Source organism: Phaenicophaeus curvirostris, chromosome 26, assembly GCF_032191515.1.
Source record: "Phaenicophaeus curvirostris isolate KB17595 chromosome 26, BPBGC_Pcur_1.0, whole genome shotgun sequence".
In the NCBI taxonomy this organism is placed as follows: domain Eukaryota; kingdom Metazoa; phylum Chordata; class Aves; order Cuculiformes; family Cuculidae; genus Phaenicophaeus; species Phaenicophaeus curvirostris.
Window position 1 is genome coordinate 3,657,717 of NC_091417.1, and position 21,037 is coordinate 3,678,753.

Sequence of the window (21,037 nt, forward strand, 5' to 3'; positions counted from 1 at the left end):
CAGATTCCCACGTCGCCCTCCTCCTTCCCGGGGGGCTCGGAGCCTCGGGAGCGGCGCCCAGCGCTCCCGGAGCCCCCCAACCTCGGTCCCCGGTTGCTCCCGTTGCTGTAAGTCCTGGAATCTCTCGGTCCCCGGGGGTTGGGGGCAGAGGGGACCCGTTGGGGGCTCGCGGTGGCCGCGTCCTCAGGGGGTTCCGCTGGTGCTTTTGATTTTGGCGACGACTTTTTTCTCCTTCACCCTCCTGTTCTGGAACCAGATGGTGATCTGCCTCTCCGTGAGGTTCGTGGCGGCCGAGATCTTCCTCCTCTTGTCGCGGGTGATGAATTTGCTGCTGGCGTATTCCTTCTCCAGCTCCTTCAGCTGCCCCTTGCTGTACGGGACCCGCTTCTTGCGGCCCCGGCGGAACGAGCAGCCGTCGGGGGGCAGCGGCCCCGGGGAGTCTGGGGGGGGGGTGGGGGAGACACGAGGCTGAGAGGGGCTGAGGGGGGTCCTCACCCCCCCTGCACCCACCATCCGACACCCACAGCCTGCACCCACCCCGCAGCCACCAGCCCGCACCCCGCAGCCGCCTTTCCTGGCCAGCAGCACCTTCCTTCCCTGTCACCCCATTTCTTCTTTCCCTCCTCTCTAACAGCAATATTTAAAGATGTTTAAGTCATATATTCTCCTTATTGATATTTAAATGTTGGGTTTTTTCCCTGAGATGATGATGATAATAATAATAACAACAATAATAATAACAACAATAACTCCTTCTTCTTCCTCTTCCTCTTCCTCTTCCTCTTCCTCTTCCTCTTCTTCTCCTCCTCTTCCTTCTTCTTCTTCTTCTTCTTCTTCTTCTTATTATTATTATTATTATTATTATTATTATTATTATTATTATTATTAAGAAGAAGAAGAAGAAGAAGAAGAAGAAGAAGAAGAAGAAGAAGAAAAAGAAGAAAATGAAAAAGAGAAAGAAGAAGAAGATGATGATGAAGAAGAAGAAGATGATGATGATGAAGATGAAGAAGAAGATGAAGAAGAAGATGAAGAAGAAGATGAAGAAGAAGATGATGAAGATGAAGAAGAAGATGAAGAAGAAGATGATGAAGAAGAAGAAGATGATGAAGAAGAAGAAGAAGAAGAAGAAGAAGAAGAAGAAGAAGAAGAAGGAGAAGAAGAAGAAGAAGAAGAAGAAGAAGAAATACACGTATTGGCAAAACACCCGTGTGGGTGAGACCCACGCTCATAGAATCATAGAATCGCTGAGGTTGGAAACGACCTCCAAGATCATCAAGACAACCACCAACACGCCTCCTAAACCACGTCCTGAAGCAGCACGTCTACACGCTTTTTTGAACACCTCCAGGTGTGGAGCCTTCCCCACCGCCAGCCTCTGCCAGGGCTTCCACCATTCCTGTCCGTAAAGGCATTTTTCCTAATATCCAACCTAAACCCGACCTGGAGAGCAGAACCATCAGAACCTGGACGCTATAGGAGTGGTTGGACTCGATGATCCAGTGGGTCTCTTCCAACCTGGTTATTCTATGATTCTATCAACACTCAAACCCGAATAGTATCACCACCCAACCCGGCTGGTTCCACCACTCTCCCTGCTCGATGATGATGAGTTGCGAAGCGAGATATTAACCAAAATTACTATTTTTTGAAGCCTCCCTCCCAGCCTAACCGGGCTGGAGCTGCTCCCCAGCAAATTATAAGCCCTGATCCCACCCCCCCCCTGCACCACGCACCCCTCTCTCCCCTTCCAGCCCCCCCCCCCCCGCCCCTCTTCCAGCCCCAAGCAGAGGGATTTACCTGCGAAGGCGGATTTCAGGAGGTACCCGGGCTGCCCCTGCTCCTTGGGGCAGCACATCTGCCCGCTCCAGCCGCCTCCCAGAGCCCACGGCTGAGGGTAACCGTCGACTGGAAGCAGCGGCTCATGCCGGGGCTCCCCCGGTACCACCGACACGTCCAGGTAACCGGCCACGGGCTGGTAGGGGGCCCCGTAACCGGGGTAGAAAGCGAACTCGGCGGGGCGGCTCTGGAAATCCTCGCTGCCCGCGGGAGGCTCCAGGAATTTCTCGGCTGGGAAGGGACCTTGAGCCGGGCCGGGTTTGAGGGCGCTGCGGGCCAGGCGGCAGGAATAGTAGCCGGTCCCGAAATAACCGTAGGGCAGCGGGGCGGAGGCGGCGGGACCCGACGGGGCGGGGGGGACACACGGCTTGGGGGGCTCCTCGGCCGGGAAAGCGGGGTTCATAGCCGGGGGAGGCGAAGGGCCGGGGGGAGGAGGAGGAGGAGGAGGCAGGAGCCCCCTGCCCTGGCCGCCTGCGAAGCCGCCGGCTGCCAGGAGCCCCTCGAGGCCCGGGGGCTGCATGGGGGGGGCCGGGGCATGGGGAGAGGCTCTGCCCGCGGCTTGGGGGGTGGGGGGTGTCCCCGGATCGTTTTAAAAGCTTGCGAGCTGCCCAGAGCTGCTTTTTCCCCCGCCGGGCTGCCCTGACGCAACGGGAGGGGGCGGCCTCATTGGCTGCCGCTCGGGGGGGGAAAAGGATGGAAAAGAGGAAAAAAAAAAAAAAAACAACACCCCCCCGACCCCGGAAAAAAAAAAAAAAAAGAGAAAAAAAACCCCCTCAACAACCTTCCAACTCCTCCAGCCTCAATAAACCCCGGCTGCAGAAATTGCGAAAATACTTTTATTGCAGTGGGAGGAGGAGGGGACCCCCCCGCACGTGACGGGAGGAGCCTCCCTCGCTGCATCTTGCTAAAAAAAAAAAGGGGGGGGGACGAGGGGAGGGAGGGGATGGGGAGGGAGGAGCAGCGCCTGGTGGAAAAATCCCGGCTCCGATTAAAACTACCTTCTTTATTTTTTTTTTTTGTTTGCGGTGGAGCCCTCTCTGCACACCCGGATCTGGGGGTTCCTGCCCTGGGAGGAGCCCTGGGGGGAGCTGGGAGCCCCTCACCCTGAGGGGTGTTGGGGGGCAGCGTGGGGGGAAGCGATGAACGCGAGGGAATAGAATTTTACCCCCAACCTTGCTTTTTGCCCCTGCTCAGAGTTTTATTACACTCGCATCACTTCAGTTTCAGCGGCAAAAGGCGAAAACCTGTATCCTTGGGAAGGAAGATAGGGAAGGGACCTAAAAGTCAGGAGAGAAAGGAAAAGGGGTTCCTGGTACCCCTAAAAATCACTGCGATGGGAGGGAAAACCCAATCAATTTGCACACAGCTATTGCCCCAGACAGCATCCCGACAGCCCAAAGGGGAAGAGTTTGGAAAAGGGAGATAAAAAAAAAATAAATAATACAGAGAATCCTTTTGGGGTCCAGGAGCTGCAGACAGGTGGAGAGACAGGCAGAAGAGGGGACAGACAGGTGGACGTGGCGATGAGGGTTTGCATGGGGCTGGGATGAGTTTGAGGTAAATACACCGAGATCTGTGTGTGCGCTAATAAATTATTCAGGTACGGGCGTTTTTAATCATCTGTACACATGGTACAAACACACACAGCTGCATTTTTCTCTCTTTTTTTCTCTCTGGTTTTCCATCACGAGGCCTTGTCTGTGGGAAAGCTTTTGCTAGAATTCTTCTAAAAGCAGCTTGAGCTCATGCCTCGCTTCCTTCGTGCGAAGCAATCGAGAGATTTCTGCTTTCTGACTGTTAAATCGTAATAAAATTCCCCTTCTGCCACATCTTTGGGGCCACCAAAGCAGCGACCCATCATTTGACACGTAGGGAGAGGAATTCGGATAGAAATCAGGGGATAAAGTGGTGATGGAAGAGCTCGCCCAGGTGGGGAAGAGCCTCTCTCGGTGCTGGGGGCTCCCCAAACCCTCTCCCTCCAGCTCCCCCACATCCTCAGGGGCTTCGCTCAGCTGGATCCGCTCCTGCATCCCTTCTTTTCTCCCGAATAATTAAATAAACCGCATCTCGAAGCTCAATCTTGGCTCCTCGTCGGCGAAAATTCCCCGTCTAGCATGGAAAAAACATGATTTTCCTTTTTCTGGAGGAAAAAAATTAAAAAAAAAATAAAATAAATTTTGAAAAGCCCTCCCCGTGTTTTTCGCCTTCACCTTTCCTGTTTCAAAGCTTCTGTCTTCCCTTTTATTCCTTGGTTTAACGACTTCGCTCCTCCTTTGATGCCCTTTTTTTGTTCTCCCCTGCTCCCCATTCGCTCTGAAGCGGCGCCCCCGGCCCCGGTGGCCGCGGGGACCGAGTGTTTGCGAACGGGGCCGCAATCCCGGCTCGTCCTGCTCCGAGGGGTCGGGCTGGATCCGGAGGTCAAGGCCAAGGTGAAAGTTAAGAGCCGGCTGGCTCCGGGGCTGCCAGGAGCCGCCGGCCGTCGGGGGTCCCCGGCCCCATCGAACCCCTCGGTCCCGGGGATGCTCCAGCCCCACCGAACCCCTCGTTCTCGGGGTTCCCTGGCCCCATCGAACCCCTTGATCCCGGGGCTGCTCCAGCCCCACCGAACCCCTCAATCCTGGGGTTTCCCAGTCCCATCGAACCCCTCGATCCCTGGGATGCTCCAGCCCCACCGAACCCCATGGTCCCGGGGTTCCCTGGCCCCATCGAACCCCTCGATCCCGGGGATGCTCCAGCCCTCCCGAACCCCATGGTCCTGGGGTTCCCTGGACCCCCCGAACCCCACGGCGGCTCCTCAGGGAGAAGCTCCCGAGGCTCCCCGGGATGAGGCTGGAGCGGAATCCATCAACAGAACCACTTGCGGAGGATTTCCCAGGTAGTCTGTGCACTTTATTTCCTTATATTCACTATATATATAAAATACATATAATACATATAATATATTTTATATATTACATATTCATTATATATGTATATATTATATATTAAAGATATATAATATATAATATATTATATATAATATATATTATATAATATATAATATATTATATATATATTTTTTAATCCAGGCACGCAAAAACAAAGAAAAAAAAGAACAAAAAAAAAAAAAAGAAAAAAAAGGAAAAAAAAAAAGGAAAAAACCCACCCCGGTAAAGAAGGAAACGGACCCTCTGGGTGATGGAAATGGGATTTTATTCCCTTTCCCCAGGACTCCTCGGCGGCTCTGCCCCTGCAGCCTCCTCTCCACCTCCCGCAGGAGCAGCTCCAGGCTTTAATTCACCTTTTTTCACCCTAAATCCCTCGAATTTCTGTTGGTTTCGAGCAGCACCGTGCTGGAATTCACCTTTTTTTTCCCCTCAAATCCCTACATTTCATGTTTTCGGAGCAGCGCCGGGCTGGGTTGCACCTTTTTCACCCTAAAACCTTTGCCTTTCGGCTGATTTCAGAGGAACGCCGGGATAAATTCACCTTTTTCACCCTAAAATCCCTGTATTTAGGCTGATTTATTTAGAGAAATTGCTGGGTTCCGAATCGCAGCTTCCCTCGTGTTTTTAAGACCTCGCCTCCCTTCGGTTCATCCTTTTAACAAGGTCGGAAAATTTCGCACAGGCTTTTCAGTGGAAATAGTATAAAAGGCGACTTCCAAATTGACATTAAGATTTCTGTTCTCTCGCAATTTTATAGAGAAAATTTCAGTGCAATATTTAAGGTCACAATAAAGCAAGAAAACAAGAGCAAAAAGGTTATTTTTAAAGGCAAAAATTGGTTTTCTTTTACTGATTCCTCTCTACGATCAAGCTTAAAACCATGAAACGTGCCTATTAGTCTGTAACTATTCTTTCATTATATTCTCGATAGGATTCATTTAATATTTGTGCCATCTGGAATCTGAAAAAGCTGGGGAATAACTTTTTAGCAATCTGTGATTTTTTAAAGCAATTGAGTTTGAGCCGTCGTTACAAAATACAAGGGAAAATAAACCAACCTCAAACCCAACCTAAAACCCGAAGCAGTTTGAAGGGGTAAAAAAAAAAAAAAAAAAAAAATCTGCTTAAAGACTGAACGTTTGGAAATAATCAATTGTTGGAAAATTGAATTCTGTGTCTGGAAGGGAGCCCGGCGCTTTGGTTTCTGATTTTGGCAATATTTCTGGGAAGAAAAAAAATCAAATAAAGCCAAACATTTTGATCTTTTATTTCTTTTTTTTTTTTTTCCTCCCTTCCCCGCCGGCTCCTCCTTTCCCACCCCAGACACCCCCGGAAGCTCAGGGAATGTAGGTGCGAATATTTCTCTCCCTGATGCCTGGAGGGGCAGAATCTCTATTTTACAGGCATTTCTCGTGGATCCTTTGAACAAATCAGCTGGCATGGGAACAGAGAGCGTGGCCTGACTCCTCTCTCCTCTTTTTATCCCCATTCCATGCTGAAGCCGCAATCGCTGCTGTTCACTTCTGAGCCTCCCCTCTCCTTTTGGGGGGTTAAATCTGGGGTGATTTCCAGCTCGGGGTTCATTTAACCAGCTTCTCACTGTCCCTGCAGATCCCAGGTTTCCTTTGCTCTCACTGGGCTTGACTGGAAGCTCCTTTAATTCCTTTTTGAGAATTCCAGGAGGGTCGAGATCACTGGGTTGTTGTTCCTGGGCTCTGAAAATTCCAGTTTGGGTCTCTCCCTCTTGTTCATCGAAATGGAAAATAAAGCACCATGGTGGCTCCCTGAAAGCCACAGTTACTGGTTTCCCAGTGCCAACCCTGCTGCTCCCTCAGAAAATGCCCCTTCCCACCTCCTGCATCCGAAGCCCTTGGCCAAGGAGGCTGAAACATCAAACGGGATCAATCCTGCTCCTGTTCCTACCTCCAGGAGGGGAAGAAGCGCAGTGTGAGTCTGATGGCTTTACCCACAGAGCAGAAACCTGAGGGGGTCAAGCCTGGGTGCAGCTTATGAAACAAATACTCCTGCCCTGGAGCAGAGACATAAAATAGGAATGAATTATACAATGTGTTTGTGTCTTATTTCTCTCTACCACAGGGACGTTTGCGCATCCTTGACCTGGGAACAGCCACATAAATATATCCGGGTGTCCCTGTTTTTGTCGTCTCTGTGCAACCCAGCTCTTCAAACGCCCTTTCTTGCCCTTTCTCTGTGTTCCCCACATTCCTGCTCAACCAAAGCAACTTCATTCAGCTGGTGTGGGAGAGAAGGGCAGTTGCTCTTGGCTTCTGAGCCCTCTTTCTGATGTTTAATTTGGTAGGAGCCACCGGGATCCTTCGCGTCTCCCTCTGCTGCTGTGAGGGGGCTCAGCTTGGCCACATGCGTGATGGAGCTGGTGGTGAGCAACATTTCTGGTGGAACTGGGAAGATCTGGAGGCCTGTTCTCAAAAATGTGCCATGCAGGAGGAAAATCCAGTGGTATCCAGCCAGGGAAGGAGCAGATCTCCTATCCCAGGCAGGTTGGTGCTGGGTACCCAGGGCATGGGGCAGCCTGGAGGTGGGAACCAGAGGAATTCCCTTCCCTCAAAGCATAAACTCCCAGGCAAGCACATGAGCTGGATGGTGCTCCATGGCACTCGATGGGTGGTGACCCTCTTTTCTGTTCTCTCCAGGAGACCAGAGATTCCTGCCTAGGGCAGAAATTCAGACGTGAAACCATTGTCCCTTTGGACCAAACCACTGATACTGTGAACTCCATCAAGGACCAGGCTCTGACCCAAGTGCCTGGCGTGATTCACACCCCGCGGACCGGGAATGCTCCCTGAACTCAGTGGGATGGATCATAAAACCTGGCAAGATGAGCTACGGCTGCTCCAACCCCAGGCTGGGCGCGGGGGTGCTCAGGCCAGCAGGATGAGGGACACGGTTTAGTGTTTGATAGGAATGGTTGGACTTGATGATCCGGTGGGTCTCTTCCAACCTGGTGATTCTATGATTCTATGATTCTATGATTCTATGATGGTTGAGGACCCCAGGCCTCCGGGGAATTGTTGTGGGAATTACATCCCCCGCCACTCATAGCAAAACCTGCCCAGGCCTTTGGGGTTAAAGTTTACAGAGCAGGTAAAATCTTGCAGATCTGAACATCCTCAGGGCAGCCACACTGTGGAAATGCCCCATGGAAGTGTCCAGGGTGCAGCATTGACCCCTTTCCTAAAAGGAGGTTGTGGAAAGGAGGGAGCTGGGCTCTTCTCCCAGGGGACAGGGGACAGGACGAGAGGGAATGGCCTCAAGCTCCACCAGGGGAGGGTCAGGCTGAACATTAGGAAAAAATTTTTCATGGAAAGGGTCATTGATCCCTGGCAGAGGCTGCCCAGGGAGGGGGTTGAGTCCCCTTCCCTGGAGGGGTTTAAGGGACGGGTGGACGAGGTGCTGAGGGACATGGGTTAGTGATTGATGGGAATGGTTGGACTCGATGATCCGGTGGGTCTTTTCCAACCTGGTGATTCTATGATTCTTTTCAGCTCAATCTTGTGTGTGTCGTCACTGTACCACGGGAAGAGAGCTCCCAGAAGAGGCCAGGTGCTTAATTCAGGCTTCTTCTGCCTTTGTGGTGTGGACAATAATGCCTAAAGGGGGTTATTGACAGGCACAAAGCTGGACTCAGCATTTCCCAGGTGGAGTGGAGACCACAGCAAGTGTGGTGGCAGACTTTGTGTTTAACAGATTGCCAAGAGATTTCTACAACCCCAGGAGATGGTCAATGTGTTGCCCTCACTGCTCCCAGCGCCATCGCCACCACCAGGCTGGAGCTGGGGAGGCCTCTGCTGTCTCTCCTGCCCCCCCTGCCCATTGCTCTTAGGCACAGGGTGATTCCAGTGGGGGCAGAGGATGCAGTGTGGAAAGGCACCGAACATCACTCGTGGACCAGCACAGAGCTCCAGAGCACCCTGGGCTGAAGCATTGTGGGGGACAGGGAGAACTCACCATCCTGGTGAGTTTTAATGTGTTTTTACACATTTCTCCTTATCCTGTAGTGGTTGAAAGCAGGATCTCCTACCTGTCCCCCCATTCAGCCCTTGAATCCAGTTTGAGATCCTAGTGTGGGGCAGGAATAGCAAAAGACTGAGAGCACAACATGAGACGTGTGTTGCTTGAAACACTTAGAATCATAGAATAACCAGGTTGGAAAAGACCCACCGGATCATCGAGTCCAACCATTCCCATCAATCACTAAACCATGTCCCTCAGCACCTCATCCACCCATCCCTTAAACCCCTCCAGGGAAGGGGACTCAACCCCCTCCCTGGGCAGCCTCTGCCGGTGCCCAATGACCCTTTCTGTGAAGAATTTTTTCCTAATGTAATTTTTTTTAATGTAATTTTTTCCTTGGATGCCAAACTGGGTCCAGAGAGCTCCCAAGGTCTCCTTTGCCTCCCTGCTCACCCCATGGGGGGGGGGGGTGGGGTGTAAAGCCCCCCAGAGCATCCGTGCTTCCCTGGGCCCCCCCCATCCCCACTGCTCTCCCCGTTTGCCCCTCATACCTCATTCTTCTTGCAGGACCTGTGGGTGAGCTGGGGGGGTGCGGAGATCCAGCCAGGGAGGGCTGGGGGTGCCCCTAGCTCTGCCCCCACCCCAGGGTGGCCCTGAACCCCCCCTGGCTCTGCTCCCACCCCAGGGTGGCCCTGAACCCCCCCCCACCAGCTCTCCCTGTTGGGTGCGGGAGGGGGAGGGAAGGGGGGAGCAGGGTTCCAAAGGTCACTTTGCCCCCCCCTTTTTCCTCCCTTCCTTATTGCAGGGGCGGCGGCCAGGGCTGGGTGAGGAGGAGGAGGGTGGGGAGGAAGGTGGGGAGGGAAGGTGGTGGAAAGGGGGGACAGACAACCACCTCTTGCCCCCCTCCCTGTGCTGTAGCCAGGATTTGGGGGGCTCCGAGGGTCCGGGGACCTAAATATCTTTTTATCCCGAAAAGGGAGCCGATGTCTAAATCCAGGTACTCCTGGAATTCCCAGCTCTGGGTTTCCCAGCACGTTCCCGGCTAGGGGGGAGCAGCCAGCTGATGCCAACTTGATTAGGTTGGGGAATCAACGCGTTGCTGTGGATCAATTCAAACTCCAAACCTTGCTTGCCAGAATGGAGATAAAAATAACGCCCGGGACCGGTCGATGGGAAGAGGGGATTGTTTGTTCCCGAGCAGTGCCAGACTCCATTAAATCCCACGCGTCAATCCAACGGAGGGATTGCGGATTTACGAGGAGAACGGGCTCGGATGCTTCGAATTCAGCTTTGCAAAAATGCGATTTCATCTTTTTCCAAAGAGCAGAACACAGGGACAGCACCGACCCTGAGGTTTGCCTCCTCCTCCCTTCGATCCCAGCCGAGGAGGGAGGATTCGGGGCTCCCCCTCCCCGGTTTTGGGGGTGAGCGGGGTCCTCCGAGCGTTTACACCCAGAAACGGTTCCAAACCCGCAGGATTCGGCTCCCACCGGGGACCCAGGAGCGCAGATCGGGATGGGAGAAGCGATTCTTGTCGATGCACGAATAACCGCTCAGGGTGAAGAAGCCGCGACTGAAAACCTGAGCTGCAATCGCAGAAAAATGTAGTTGTGCCTGTCCACGCGGCTGATAAATAAACCCACGCTCTGAACAGGAGCCGGTGGAGGCACAGGAATCCTCATCCCCATCGAAAAAACTTTAATATTCGCTGCTTTTCACATCCTCCCGATAAATCGGGTCCGAAACAGAGCAGCGAGGAGGCTGCAGGGCTCGGACCTCGTGGCAACGCGAGCATCGGTGCCTCGAGACTTTTTTACTCGTTTTCCTTAAAAATCAAGGAAATTCTTTGAGTTCCCCCTTGGCTGCAGCGATGCAGAACAGCAGGAACGGCTGCCACGGCCACATCTCCACAGGATTTTATTTTCTTTTGACCAAATACCATTGTAATTAAGACTCTCCAATTCTAATCCAGACCTGCTATCTCTCTGAGAGCTCCCCTGAGAGCTTTCTGTATCCGAAGCACATTTATCATTGTATTATTACTGCATTATTATTATTATTGTATTATATTAACTGTATGAATAAATACAAGCATGATTCATTAAATTAATACCGGTAATATTGATACAGAAATAAATATATTGATATATATTGATATATTGATAAATATTATAATATCAATGTATGATATGTGTAATAATAATACTAATAATTAACAAAAGATCCTCCCAGAGGTGTTTTTAATTCACACCTGTACCCATTTATGCAAAGAAGCGGGTGGAAGATGCCATCAGGGCTCCGAAAAAACCGTTACCAAAGTTACAAAAACATTTTCTCCATCGTATTTTACTCAGGGGGTAGGAAAGGAATCGTTCTGCTCCTTCCCTTCGTTTATTCCTGGATACCAAAACGCAAAGCTCCCCCTGAACAACAAACCCGCACAACCCCGAACCTCTGCAAAGCAAGGAAATAATTACAAAGCCAGTTAAGATTTTAATTTTTAAACTTTTATTTCCTCTTAGTCCTTGTGTTGCCTGAATTCCCGAAGGGAGAGGAGCTTTTCCTGCCCTCCCTCTCTCGAATACTCCAGAGTTACCTGGTTTTTTAGCTTTTTGGGGATGCCGGGTGGGTTTTTCCTCTCCCAGCTCGGTGCTGCCGGCTCGGAGCCCCCCGGGGCTCTGGGGGGATCTCATCCCAGTCCCCCCAGGTGCTCGGGGACCCCGACTCCTCCTCCCCCCGGGTCTGGCAGGGGATCAGGCTCCTGGCCACGAAAGCAGCGGGTTCAGTTTACTTTAATAAACCAGATTAGTAAAAATTACCCAAACCCTGAAGGTGCCTCCAAGGTGCCCATCCAGCTGTTAATTTAAGGAGAAATTTGTGATCTGCTCGACTGGGGTCACCCCCACAGCTGATTTGTGTTTGATTTCGGTTTCATTTTCCTCATTTTCTCTTCTTCCTGGCAATTTTATCCTCTGGAGTCCCTGAGATCCCAGCGGGAACAAGGGATGGAAAGTCTCTGGGTGGAAAAACTCCAAACTTTCCTAGCTGAATCTTTCCTGTTCTCACCAAACATTAGTGGGAAGGGAATATTGCACCTTCAATAACCTCTCCCCACCCGATTTGGACCTTTTCACGGCTTAGCTCCCACACAATCCCTACAGCTTCTTGTCCTCCAGCAAGGGAAATACATTTTCTTTCTTAATTATCAAACAATCAGGATGTAAATAATGAAACGAGTCACAGCACAGTTAGAAATAAACAAATCAAACTCGTGCAGGGGGGAGGAAAGATCTGCAAACCAGGCATTTTTTCTAGCATTTATTTCTATCTGTATCAAAGTTATTTTCCCTTGTAGCCAGACAGCACTGTGTCTCCATGCCAGGGATATATGCACTGTTTGGAGTTCTCTGCAGACCATGATTTCCACTCAAAATCTCACATTATCAGAATTTTGTGGGTTTTTTTTTGGTTTTTTTTTTTTTAGCTTGTGTGTTATCTACACCCAGTTCTTTAAAGAAACACCCAGCACAGAGTTTCCAAAGGGGCCATAGGTTGGACAGACACAGCTCCAAGCTCACAGTCCTGCACCTGAGCAGCTCCCACCTCCCTCAGCCTCCCCAGGAATCGATCGTGATGGGCTCAGACCTCATTATAGTCCAGTCCTTGCTGCTGATCAGTGCAGTCAGGGATTATCTCTGATTTCCAAAGCATAATAGAGGGGGAAAAAAAATCCACAATGCCAGAATTATTCACTGCCACACTAAAAGTTCCTTCAAAACCGTTTCCAGTTAACAACGTCCTTCCAACCTCCTCCAGACCAGTTTCTTTCCAGCAAAAGACGCAGACCATGTGCATGAACTCGCGCAGCGGGAGGCTGTGTCTGGCCAGTCACTCTCTTCCCACTGCCAAGATAATCTTGACTTTTCGATACCTGTGCCCACAGCACTTTATATCTACCAGATGGAGAGGCAGATCCGGGTTCTCCCTCCTCACGCAGCGTCTACACCACATCAGAGCGCTCCAGATGGCTCACAGTTCATGTTGCCTTTCCACTGTCATCCTCTACAACTTCTCCTGCTGACTATTCACGTACCACAAGGCACCAGGCAGTGCCGGATGGTTTTATGAATGCCAGGACCAATAAATGCTGCTCGCTGGTCCTGGCTGGCTGTGAGCAATGTTACCACCCGCGTGACTTCATGTCATCACGGATTTCTGCACCCAGGCCCTGACTGTTAAGAGCAGGGTGTGCGACATCCCCATCGCTGGCTTCTTATTTTCCATTCATTACTGAACACGTGTGGGAAACGCTATCGGGTGTTGCTTAAGGAAAGAGATTAAGAGGTAAATACTGTTTCCTCATGGTTAGCGTATTCATAGAATCATGGAATCATGGAATCACCAGGTTGGAAGAGACCCACCGGATCATCGAGTCCAACCATTCCCATCAAACACTAACCCATGTCCCTCAGCATCTCATCCACCCGTCCCTTAAACCCCTCCAGGGAAGGGGACTCAATCCTCTCCCTGGGCAGCCTCTGCCAGTGCCCAGTGACCCTTTCTGTGAAAAAGAATTGTAATACTGTAAATATTTTTATGTAAATGTAAAAATTGTAAATATTGTAATCATCTGAACTCGCCTTTTTTTAATGCTTGCAGAGAACCTGTTTTCCTCAGACCGTATCGGCTGGTGTCCTTGCTAAAGGCAGAGAGGTTTTATCTTGGATATTCTAAATAATCTGCACTGGCTCCTCCTCACTCCCACACCTCTTTGGTGTGAGAACCCAGGGTTTTCAGACACAATCCCTCTCCCCGTTCTCCTGTGAGGAAGGAAATTCAGAGCAGTCTGAGCAGAAAGGACTCGGAGCGCTCCACAGCTACTTCCCTCCTTGTCTCTGCTGGAATATAAATCTTCAGATATACGTTGTAATGAAAGAAGCCATCTCTTGTACACTGGAACTAATTAAACCCTAATCGCACGTTCCCAGCAGAGGGGATGCGCCTTGGGAGCAGCTCAGCTCCTCCACGCACACAAGCCAGAGGCTCGCACCTTCCTGCACAGCTCGGTCGCTGGAATTACAGACCCTGGAGAGATGCTGAGCAAATGTTTTGGCTCCTGACCTGTGTTGAGCCTCTGCTGTATTCCCATTTCCAGCCGTGTCCTAACACACCCCTCGTGCAGGACCTCAGCAGCTGCTGGTTGTGCTAGGGCTCTATTAAAACGGAATTAACTGGTGGTCATCCGTTGGATGGAGGAGGACTGACCACCAGCAGACCAAGAAAGGGCTCTCTGAACTCAACCTAAACTGCTCTGATGTCTTATTTCTTTTGGGGAAGAAGGAGAAATGGATGCTGAGGATTGTGGTGCCACTGAAATGAACCTATCAGAGGACAAATATTATCTACACCGGCTGAAAAGCAATATGAATGGAAGCTGATGCCATTTTCGCAGGCAGATAAACATTTTAATCTCATTTTGCATAATTGTATTGTTGCAAAGGGACTATGCACTATTGAGACTACAGATATCCTCCAGCCTAGATAATTTCTCAGAGCCTTTAGCTGACAGCGTTGCTGTATATAATAATTATAGCTCATGATCATCTTACTTTGCCCAGCTGTTATTGATATAACTCATCAGCCAGACGTTGTTCAAAAAACATGCTACTAATAAATGCCACCAAAAGCTGCGTGCGTGCAAAATATGATGGAGAGAAAAATAATAAACCTGCTTCACTGAGCGATCAGAACAAAGCAACAGTCACATACAGTGGGACCTGAAAGCCTTCAAGGCAGAAACATTTACTGGAATTGCTTCCAAAACACACAATTCAAAGCATGCAGAGCAAAGGAGGGTTGGTTCATCTCAGCAAGGAGCCAATTTACACCAGAGAAATCAAGGAGATGCTGTTTGATTCAGTTCTGGAGTCCTCAGCACAGGAAGGACATGGATCTGTTGGAGCAAATCCAGAAGAGGCCACAGAGACGATGAGAGGGCTGGAGCACCTCCTGTATGAGGACAGGCTGGGAGAGTTGGGGTTGTTCAGCCTGGAGAAGAGAAGGCTCCAGGGAGACTTTAGAGCAGCTTCCAAGACTGAAAGGGGCTCCAGGAAAGCTGGGGAGGGGCTCTTGATCAGGGAGGGCAGGGACAGGACAAGGGGGAATGGATTTGAGTTGAAAGAGGGGAGATCGAGATGAGATCTTGGGAAGAAATGTTTTGCTGTGAGGGTGAGGAGGCCCTCGCCCAGGTTGCCCAGAGCAGGGGTGGCTGCCCCATCCCTGGAGGGGTTCAAGGCCAGGTTGGATGGGGCTTGGAGCCCCTGATCCAGTGGGAGGTGTCCCTGCCCATGACAGGGGTGGGACTGGATGAGCTTTGAGGTCGCTTCCTATGAAACCTGTAGCTCCTCTTCACCAGTTCCCATCCCACTGGATGAAATGAGAAGATGGCAGCATCGTCCTGCTCCCCCCAGGATGAGCAGCAGGGAAGCAGCTCAGGTACAAGCACAGATCCCGTAAAACATTCCTTCCCGACCAAAGGATGCGAAGGCGACTGAACCCGTACTTGCCCTTAGCTGAAGGGCAGTGTCAAAGCTTCATTTTCTTTTTGATTAACCCCCAGATTAAGTAATTTAAAAGGAAGGAAAGTGATTCTGCTGAGTGACACTAATTTCAGTCTGATTCATTTTTACAGTGTTGTAAAAACAATTATGTGCCTGGCACCCTCCAGAACATTGCGCACTGTTCAATAACCGTCAGATCTACTGAGATGAAACTGATACAGCTTGTTAGAGCATAAACCTATTGAAAATGTGCTTTGCAGCCAGACCAAGCGGACAGTGCCTTATTTTTCCTTTGCAATACGAGCTTGGCTGGTTTTCCTCAACTTAAATAAAAAGGTGTGGTTTCTACAGTTCCTTCTGATCAAATTGCTAAAGGAGTCTAATTCTCATTTGGGCACTTAATTGGATTAATCTGATTTTTTCAGGAGTATTAACAGCCTGTGGGATTATGTGTTAGAGACTTTCAAAGGACATTTTTGTAAGAGCTTGGGACAGATTTTTAAGCATTTAACAATTATGTAGAAGCCAGAAATGGGCAGCTTGCTTTTAAGCTGTTATATAAAAACTGCTTTCCAAGTGCAGCTGCTCCCAAGGATCTCCCATCCTGCCTGAACTCACCAGTCAGGGCTGCACGCAACGCACTGGAGAACTTTAGAAAATCCAGTTCTTCTAAAAGTGTCTGCGTGGATTTGTGGTTTCCTGACTGTATTTCCAGCTCTGGCCGTTTTCATACCTAAACTGATATCGCTGCTAAATCAAACAAGGAAAGAATTGGTTCTGTGTCTTCTTTCTTTTTTCCACAGCTCAGAAGCTTCCTTTTGCAGACACAGAACCTCCTTATTGAGAATCTGCTATTGAAATGTATGACAGAAAAAGAACAACTCGATGAGATTCACTTTTACCAAATCAAAAGTAAAAGGTGGCTGATGGCTTGGATACACCCGACAGCACCAAGAAGGTTCAATGTCAGCTCTGAGGGGGTTGGAACTGAGCTGTGGAAATGAATGCGATGGGGTCTCACCCTTCATCCAAGAGTCAGTAAGAGCTAAAGCCCCTCGGGGTTATCTCCATCAACAGCTGGAGCCGGAATCAAAACCAGGCTGAAGTGATCAAACAATCTGCTCCACGCTGCAGAGAATGAGATTAGGTTCCGTTCCTCACTCTGTGGGTTGTAGAGAAGGTTCCAGAGAGCTCCAGTGGCACAAATGATCATCTCTGCCAACCAGCAACGAGCTCGGTGCCTCCGTTTCCCTATCCACGATGCTGTTGTTCTCAATCCTGTAGTGATGCTTTGTACAGATGATGTGTCTAACACACGATGCTTCATCTCTTCAGGTGTGTTTGGTTCCAGAACTGAAGGATAAAAGCAAGAGATACTGATTACCTTGATTACTGCCCCTCAATCTTTAGTTATTATGCTGAGGGAGTGCTTCTGCCTTCTCCTTCATACTCAAATATTCTTCCATCATTTAGAAAGTCTCTGGAAAAACAGAAATATCACCCTCCTTGTACAAGCAGATCTGTTTTCAACTCAGGAATCCTCTGCCTTCCACCGAGTGGGTAGAGAATCGCTGTGATAAGAAACCGGCTACTCGAAAAAGAGCAAGGAGGCAAGTCAGGACCACTTTGCAGACTCACATAATGCTTCTCACAGTGACCAGTTTAAATATGTGTTAAATATGCAGCAGTTTCCAGCGACTTACACTGTGCTGTGTTTTCACACAGGAACAGTCTCACAGTGGGTAGCTTAGTTTCTACCAAAACATCTATTAAAATATATGAAAAGATTAATATTTAACTGGTGCCCTGCATTGGAATTATCTCCCTTAACACAGACACATCTGTCTCACAAGGCTAAGTAGCTCCTATCAGGAGCTGGTTTAAAATCAGATTGATGGTACGGACTGAATTCATTCTCAGTGCAGTCATTGTTGAGGTCAGTGAGCTGGAGAACATCGGCTCCGGCCACGTTACGAAATGGGCTACTGGTAAAAAATGAGCTAAAAAAAGTGAGGATGAGGCACTGGTTACTTCTTAATTTTGTTCAGTGTGGTGATTCTGCCAGGGCAGCAGTTTTCACCCCTTGCTCAGCCAGATGCTCCTTCCCCGCCTTCCCTCAGTGCCTGCCCATGCTTGACTTAAATAACTGAACACTAAACACTTGACCAGGTCTGGAGCCACCTCTGCAGCAGGCCTGGAAATCCCTTTTATTAAAAATCACAGCAAAACAACGCTTTTTTGGGCTTTTTTTTTTTTTTCAGGGTTTTTTTCTACCATAGTTCCACAGGTGAAGTCCAAATCTTGAGTGCTGAGCACGGAGCTGGAACAATTCACAGCAGTCGCCGCTGGACACGAGGAGGAAGAGCAGATAGAGAGAGGCACTGGGTGATAATTTCTCTGTTGCTGGTAGAGGAAAAGTGAAATCATAGCCTCAAATCCTTCTTTTACCATGGCAGGTGTCTTGTTGGATGGGGACCATGCCTCCTTGCCTATAGTTTTGTTACTAGGTAGTAAATAAATGTGTGTCTTCTGGAACTGAGCTTGCAAAAGAAATCACCCTATCCAAGGAAGCAATTTGTCAGACTCAGGAGGTCAGACGCAAACTAGACCAAGGAAGGGAATATCTGTGAGTAGCTGAGTGCTCTCTTAGCAGGGTTAAGTGCAAAATGAATGGCTCTCGATGGAGCAATATAAACACCAGCCCTGCCAGCTCCTGGACCAGCGACATCGCAGTCGGTGTCCCTTATTTCAGCCTCTTCAACCTTTTACTCTTAATGAGCCCAAGAAGAGAGACCACATCAAATATTTTTATGCTCTTCAAAGTCTTATGAAGTCATAAATGTACAGGTTTGGTTTAAACACACCTTGTCCCGGGAAGAGAAAATTTCCAAGCTGTGGTGCAAGCGCTCAGCTGTGCTGCTGAAGTTCAGTCTGGAGAATGTTTTTAACTCCCTATCTGTATTCAAATAAGTAAATTAGACACAATCCTGGCTTCTTTAGCGAAGGATTTTTCATTGGGTGAAACAAGGGCTGGCAGCAATCAGATACGATCATAGCAAGCACAGATACATCAAGTTCCAGAGCAATAGTTTCATATCAGGACACCCACAAACTCCTTTTTCAAAGGTAAATTTCCCTGGCCATCTACTGATAGGTGTTTCGTGCCAGCAAAGCTGGACAAATGGAAGCAATTGCCAAAGAGCATAATTAAAAAAAGAAACAACACAATGTTTCTGTCGGCTCCTGGTGAGCAACGTTGTCTGCAGAAGAGAGGATCTCTCTGGTGTGGGGAGACAAAAATTTTGGGAGCAGAGGTTTGCTCAGGCCCTATAAGGAAGTAAAGGCAATAACTGTCAGATTAGTGGTGTGGCCACACTAATAAGCTGAAGCTCTGAACAACGTCGCTCGGATTCTGGAGGTGGTGCAGCAAAGGCAGGGATGTACACGCAGCATCTATCCTCAGGGAAGTCATAGAATCATAGAATCATAGAATAACCAGGTTGGAAGAGACCCACCGGATCATCGAGTCCAACCATTCCTATCAATCACTAACCCATGTCCCTCAGCACCTCGTCCACCCGTCCCTTAAACCCCTCCAGGGAAGGGGACTCAACCCCCTCCCTGGGCAGCCTCTGCCAGGGACCAATGATCCTTTCTGTGAAAAATTCTTTCCTAATGTCCAGCCTGAACCTCCCCTGGTGGAGCTTGAGGCCATTCCCTCTTGTCCTGTCCCCTGTCATTTTTTCAGGAATGTCAGGATGGGCAAAGCGAAGGCAGCAGATGCTAGCATCTACCTTGTCAAGGTTTTCTTTTCTAAATATAACTTTGTCAACCCAATACATCATTTCTGAGACAGGTAGCATAGGCTGAATATTGCTGACTAATCACCCAGCACACAAAGCAAATTGGTTCTCCTCTCAGCAGTGTCCAATCCTTCATTGCTAAATCACTTTAAAATTAAAATCAGGAATCTTTTCTTATTTAGGTGCTTCGCTTGAACATCTATAAATAGTAAACTGAGGATGCAATGCTGAGTCAGAAGAAGAAAAATCACCCACTGAGTAACTCGCATCTCTCCTTGCTGCAGCACGAAGTCAAACCCAGCGGTGATGGGGCTGCTGGATGCACCATCCCTGGAGGAGCTTAAAAGCCATGTGGATGTGGTGCCTAGGAGCCTGGTTTAGTGGTGGGGTTGTCAATGCTGGGCTTACAGTTGGACTCCAGCGGTCTTAAGGTTTTTTTCCCTTGAATCCTGGGGTCAGTTCTGCGCCCCTCACCACAAGAAGGATGTTGAGGCTCTGGAGCGAGTCCAGAGAAGAGCAACGAAGCTGGTGAGGGGGCTGGAGAACAGGCCTTAGGAGGAGCGGCTGAGAGAGCTGGGGGTGTTTAGCCTGGAGAAGAGGAGGCTGAGGGGAGACCTCATTGCTCTCTGCAACTCCCTGAAAGGAGGTTGTGGAGAGGAGGGAGCTGGGCTCTTCTCCCAAGGGACAGGACGAGACGGAATGGCCTCAAGCTCTGCCAGGGGAGGTTCAGGCTGACATTAGGAAAAAATATTTCCCAGAAAGGGTCATTGGTCCCTGGCAGAGGCTGCTCAGGGAGAGGGTTGAATCCCCGTCCGTGGAGGGGTTTAAGGGACGGGTGGATGAGGTGCTGAGGGACATGGGTTAGTGATTGATGGGAATGGTTGGACTCGATGATCCGGTGGGTCTTTTCCAATCTGGTGATTCTATGATTCTATGATTCCAACCGAAATGATTCTGTAATTCTAAGGATTTGTGAACAAGTCACATTAAGCTGGAAAAACTGCCTTCTTATCCAGGCTTTTCTTGGCAGAGTGATGCCAGCTGGTTTCCACAGATACTGCAAAGAAGGGAAAGAGATAAGTAACACGCTCAGTTCGAAATGACAGCCTGGGGCTGCAGGCAGAGTTGCTGGGAGGAGAAGAGGAGGAGCTGGCATGGGCTTGCGGTGCTCCAAAACTCACTGTCTCCCCCAGGAACCTCCCCCGAGGAGAAGGATAAATCAAAATACTTCTGTGTGCAGAGAGCTGGAGTGGGGCTGCCGCTGCAGGGAGGATCCCGATGTGTCCCGGAGCAGGGTCCCCGTTGTCCCCCTATTCCGTGTAGTCTGTCCCCCTCTGCCGGCCACCCAAACGGTGATGGGAAAGGGGCTGGTGACAGCAGAAAAAACAGATCCATTAGTCCCTTACCGTGCTGCTAAATCAAGGAGAGGCTTTTATCAAGGTTCCACAGGCAGAGGGGACATGGATTTGTGATTTGAGATCGATCCCGTGGGTATCAGAGGGAGAATCATCCTGGTGTAAGGGGAGCAGACTGGACAGCCACACTGGTGAGGGACTGGAGTGGGTTGGTGAGGCACTGGAGTGGGTTGGTGAGCCACTGGAGTGGGTTGGTGAGGCACTGGAACGGGTTGGTGAGGCACTGGAGTGGGTTAATGAGCCACTGGAACGGGTTGGTGAGGCACTGGAACGGGTTGGTGAGGCACTGGAATGGGTTGGTGAGGGACTGGAATGGGTTGGTGAGGGACTGGAGTGGGTTGGTGAGCCACTGGAACGGGTTGGTGAGGCACTGGAACGGGTTGGTGAGGGACTGGAATGGGTTGGTGAGGCACTGGAGTGGGTTGGTGAGGCACTGGAATGGGTTGGTGAGGCACTGGAATGGGTTGGTGAGGGACTGGAGTGGGTTGGTGAGGCACTGG

The 21,037-nt window shown here is 49.8% G+C and overlaps 2 protein-coding genes across 2 annotated transcripts in view; one reads left to right on the forward strand and one right to left on the reverse strand.

Moving 5' to 3' along the window:
- Nucleotides 1-21,037, forward strand: part of ATP5MC1 (ATP synthase membrane subunit c locus 1) — a 110,176-nt gene that overhangs the window by 72,310 nt on the left and 16,829 nt on the right. The window lies entirely within an intron of this gene.
- HOXB13 (homeobox B13) lies at nucleotides 184-2,359 on the reverse strand. The gene is made up of 2 exons (XM_069877081.1): nucleotides 1,801-2,359; nucleotides 184-440 (listed from the first exon to the last, which is right to left on the reverse strand). Exons 1-2 carry the CDS (start codon nucleotides 2,357-2,359, stop codon nucleotides 184-186), a joined length of 816 nt encoding a protein of 271 aa, XP_069733182.1.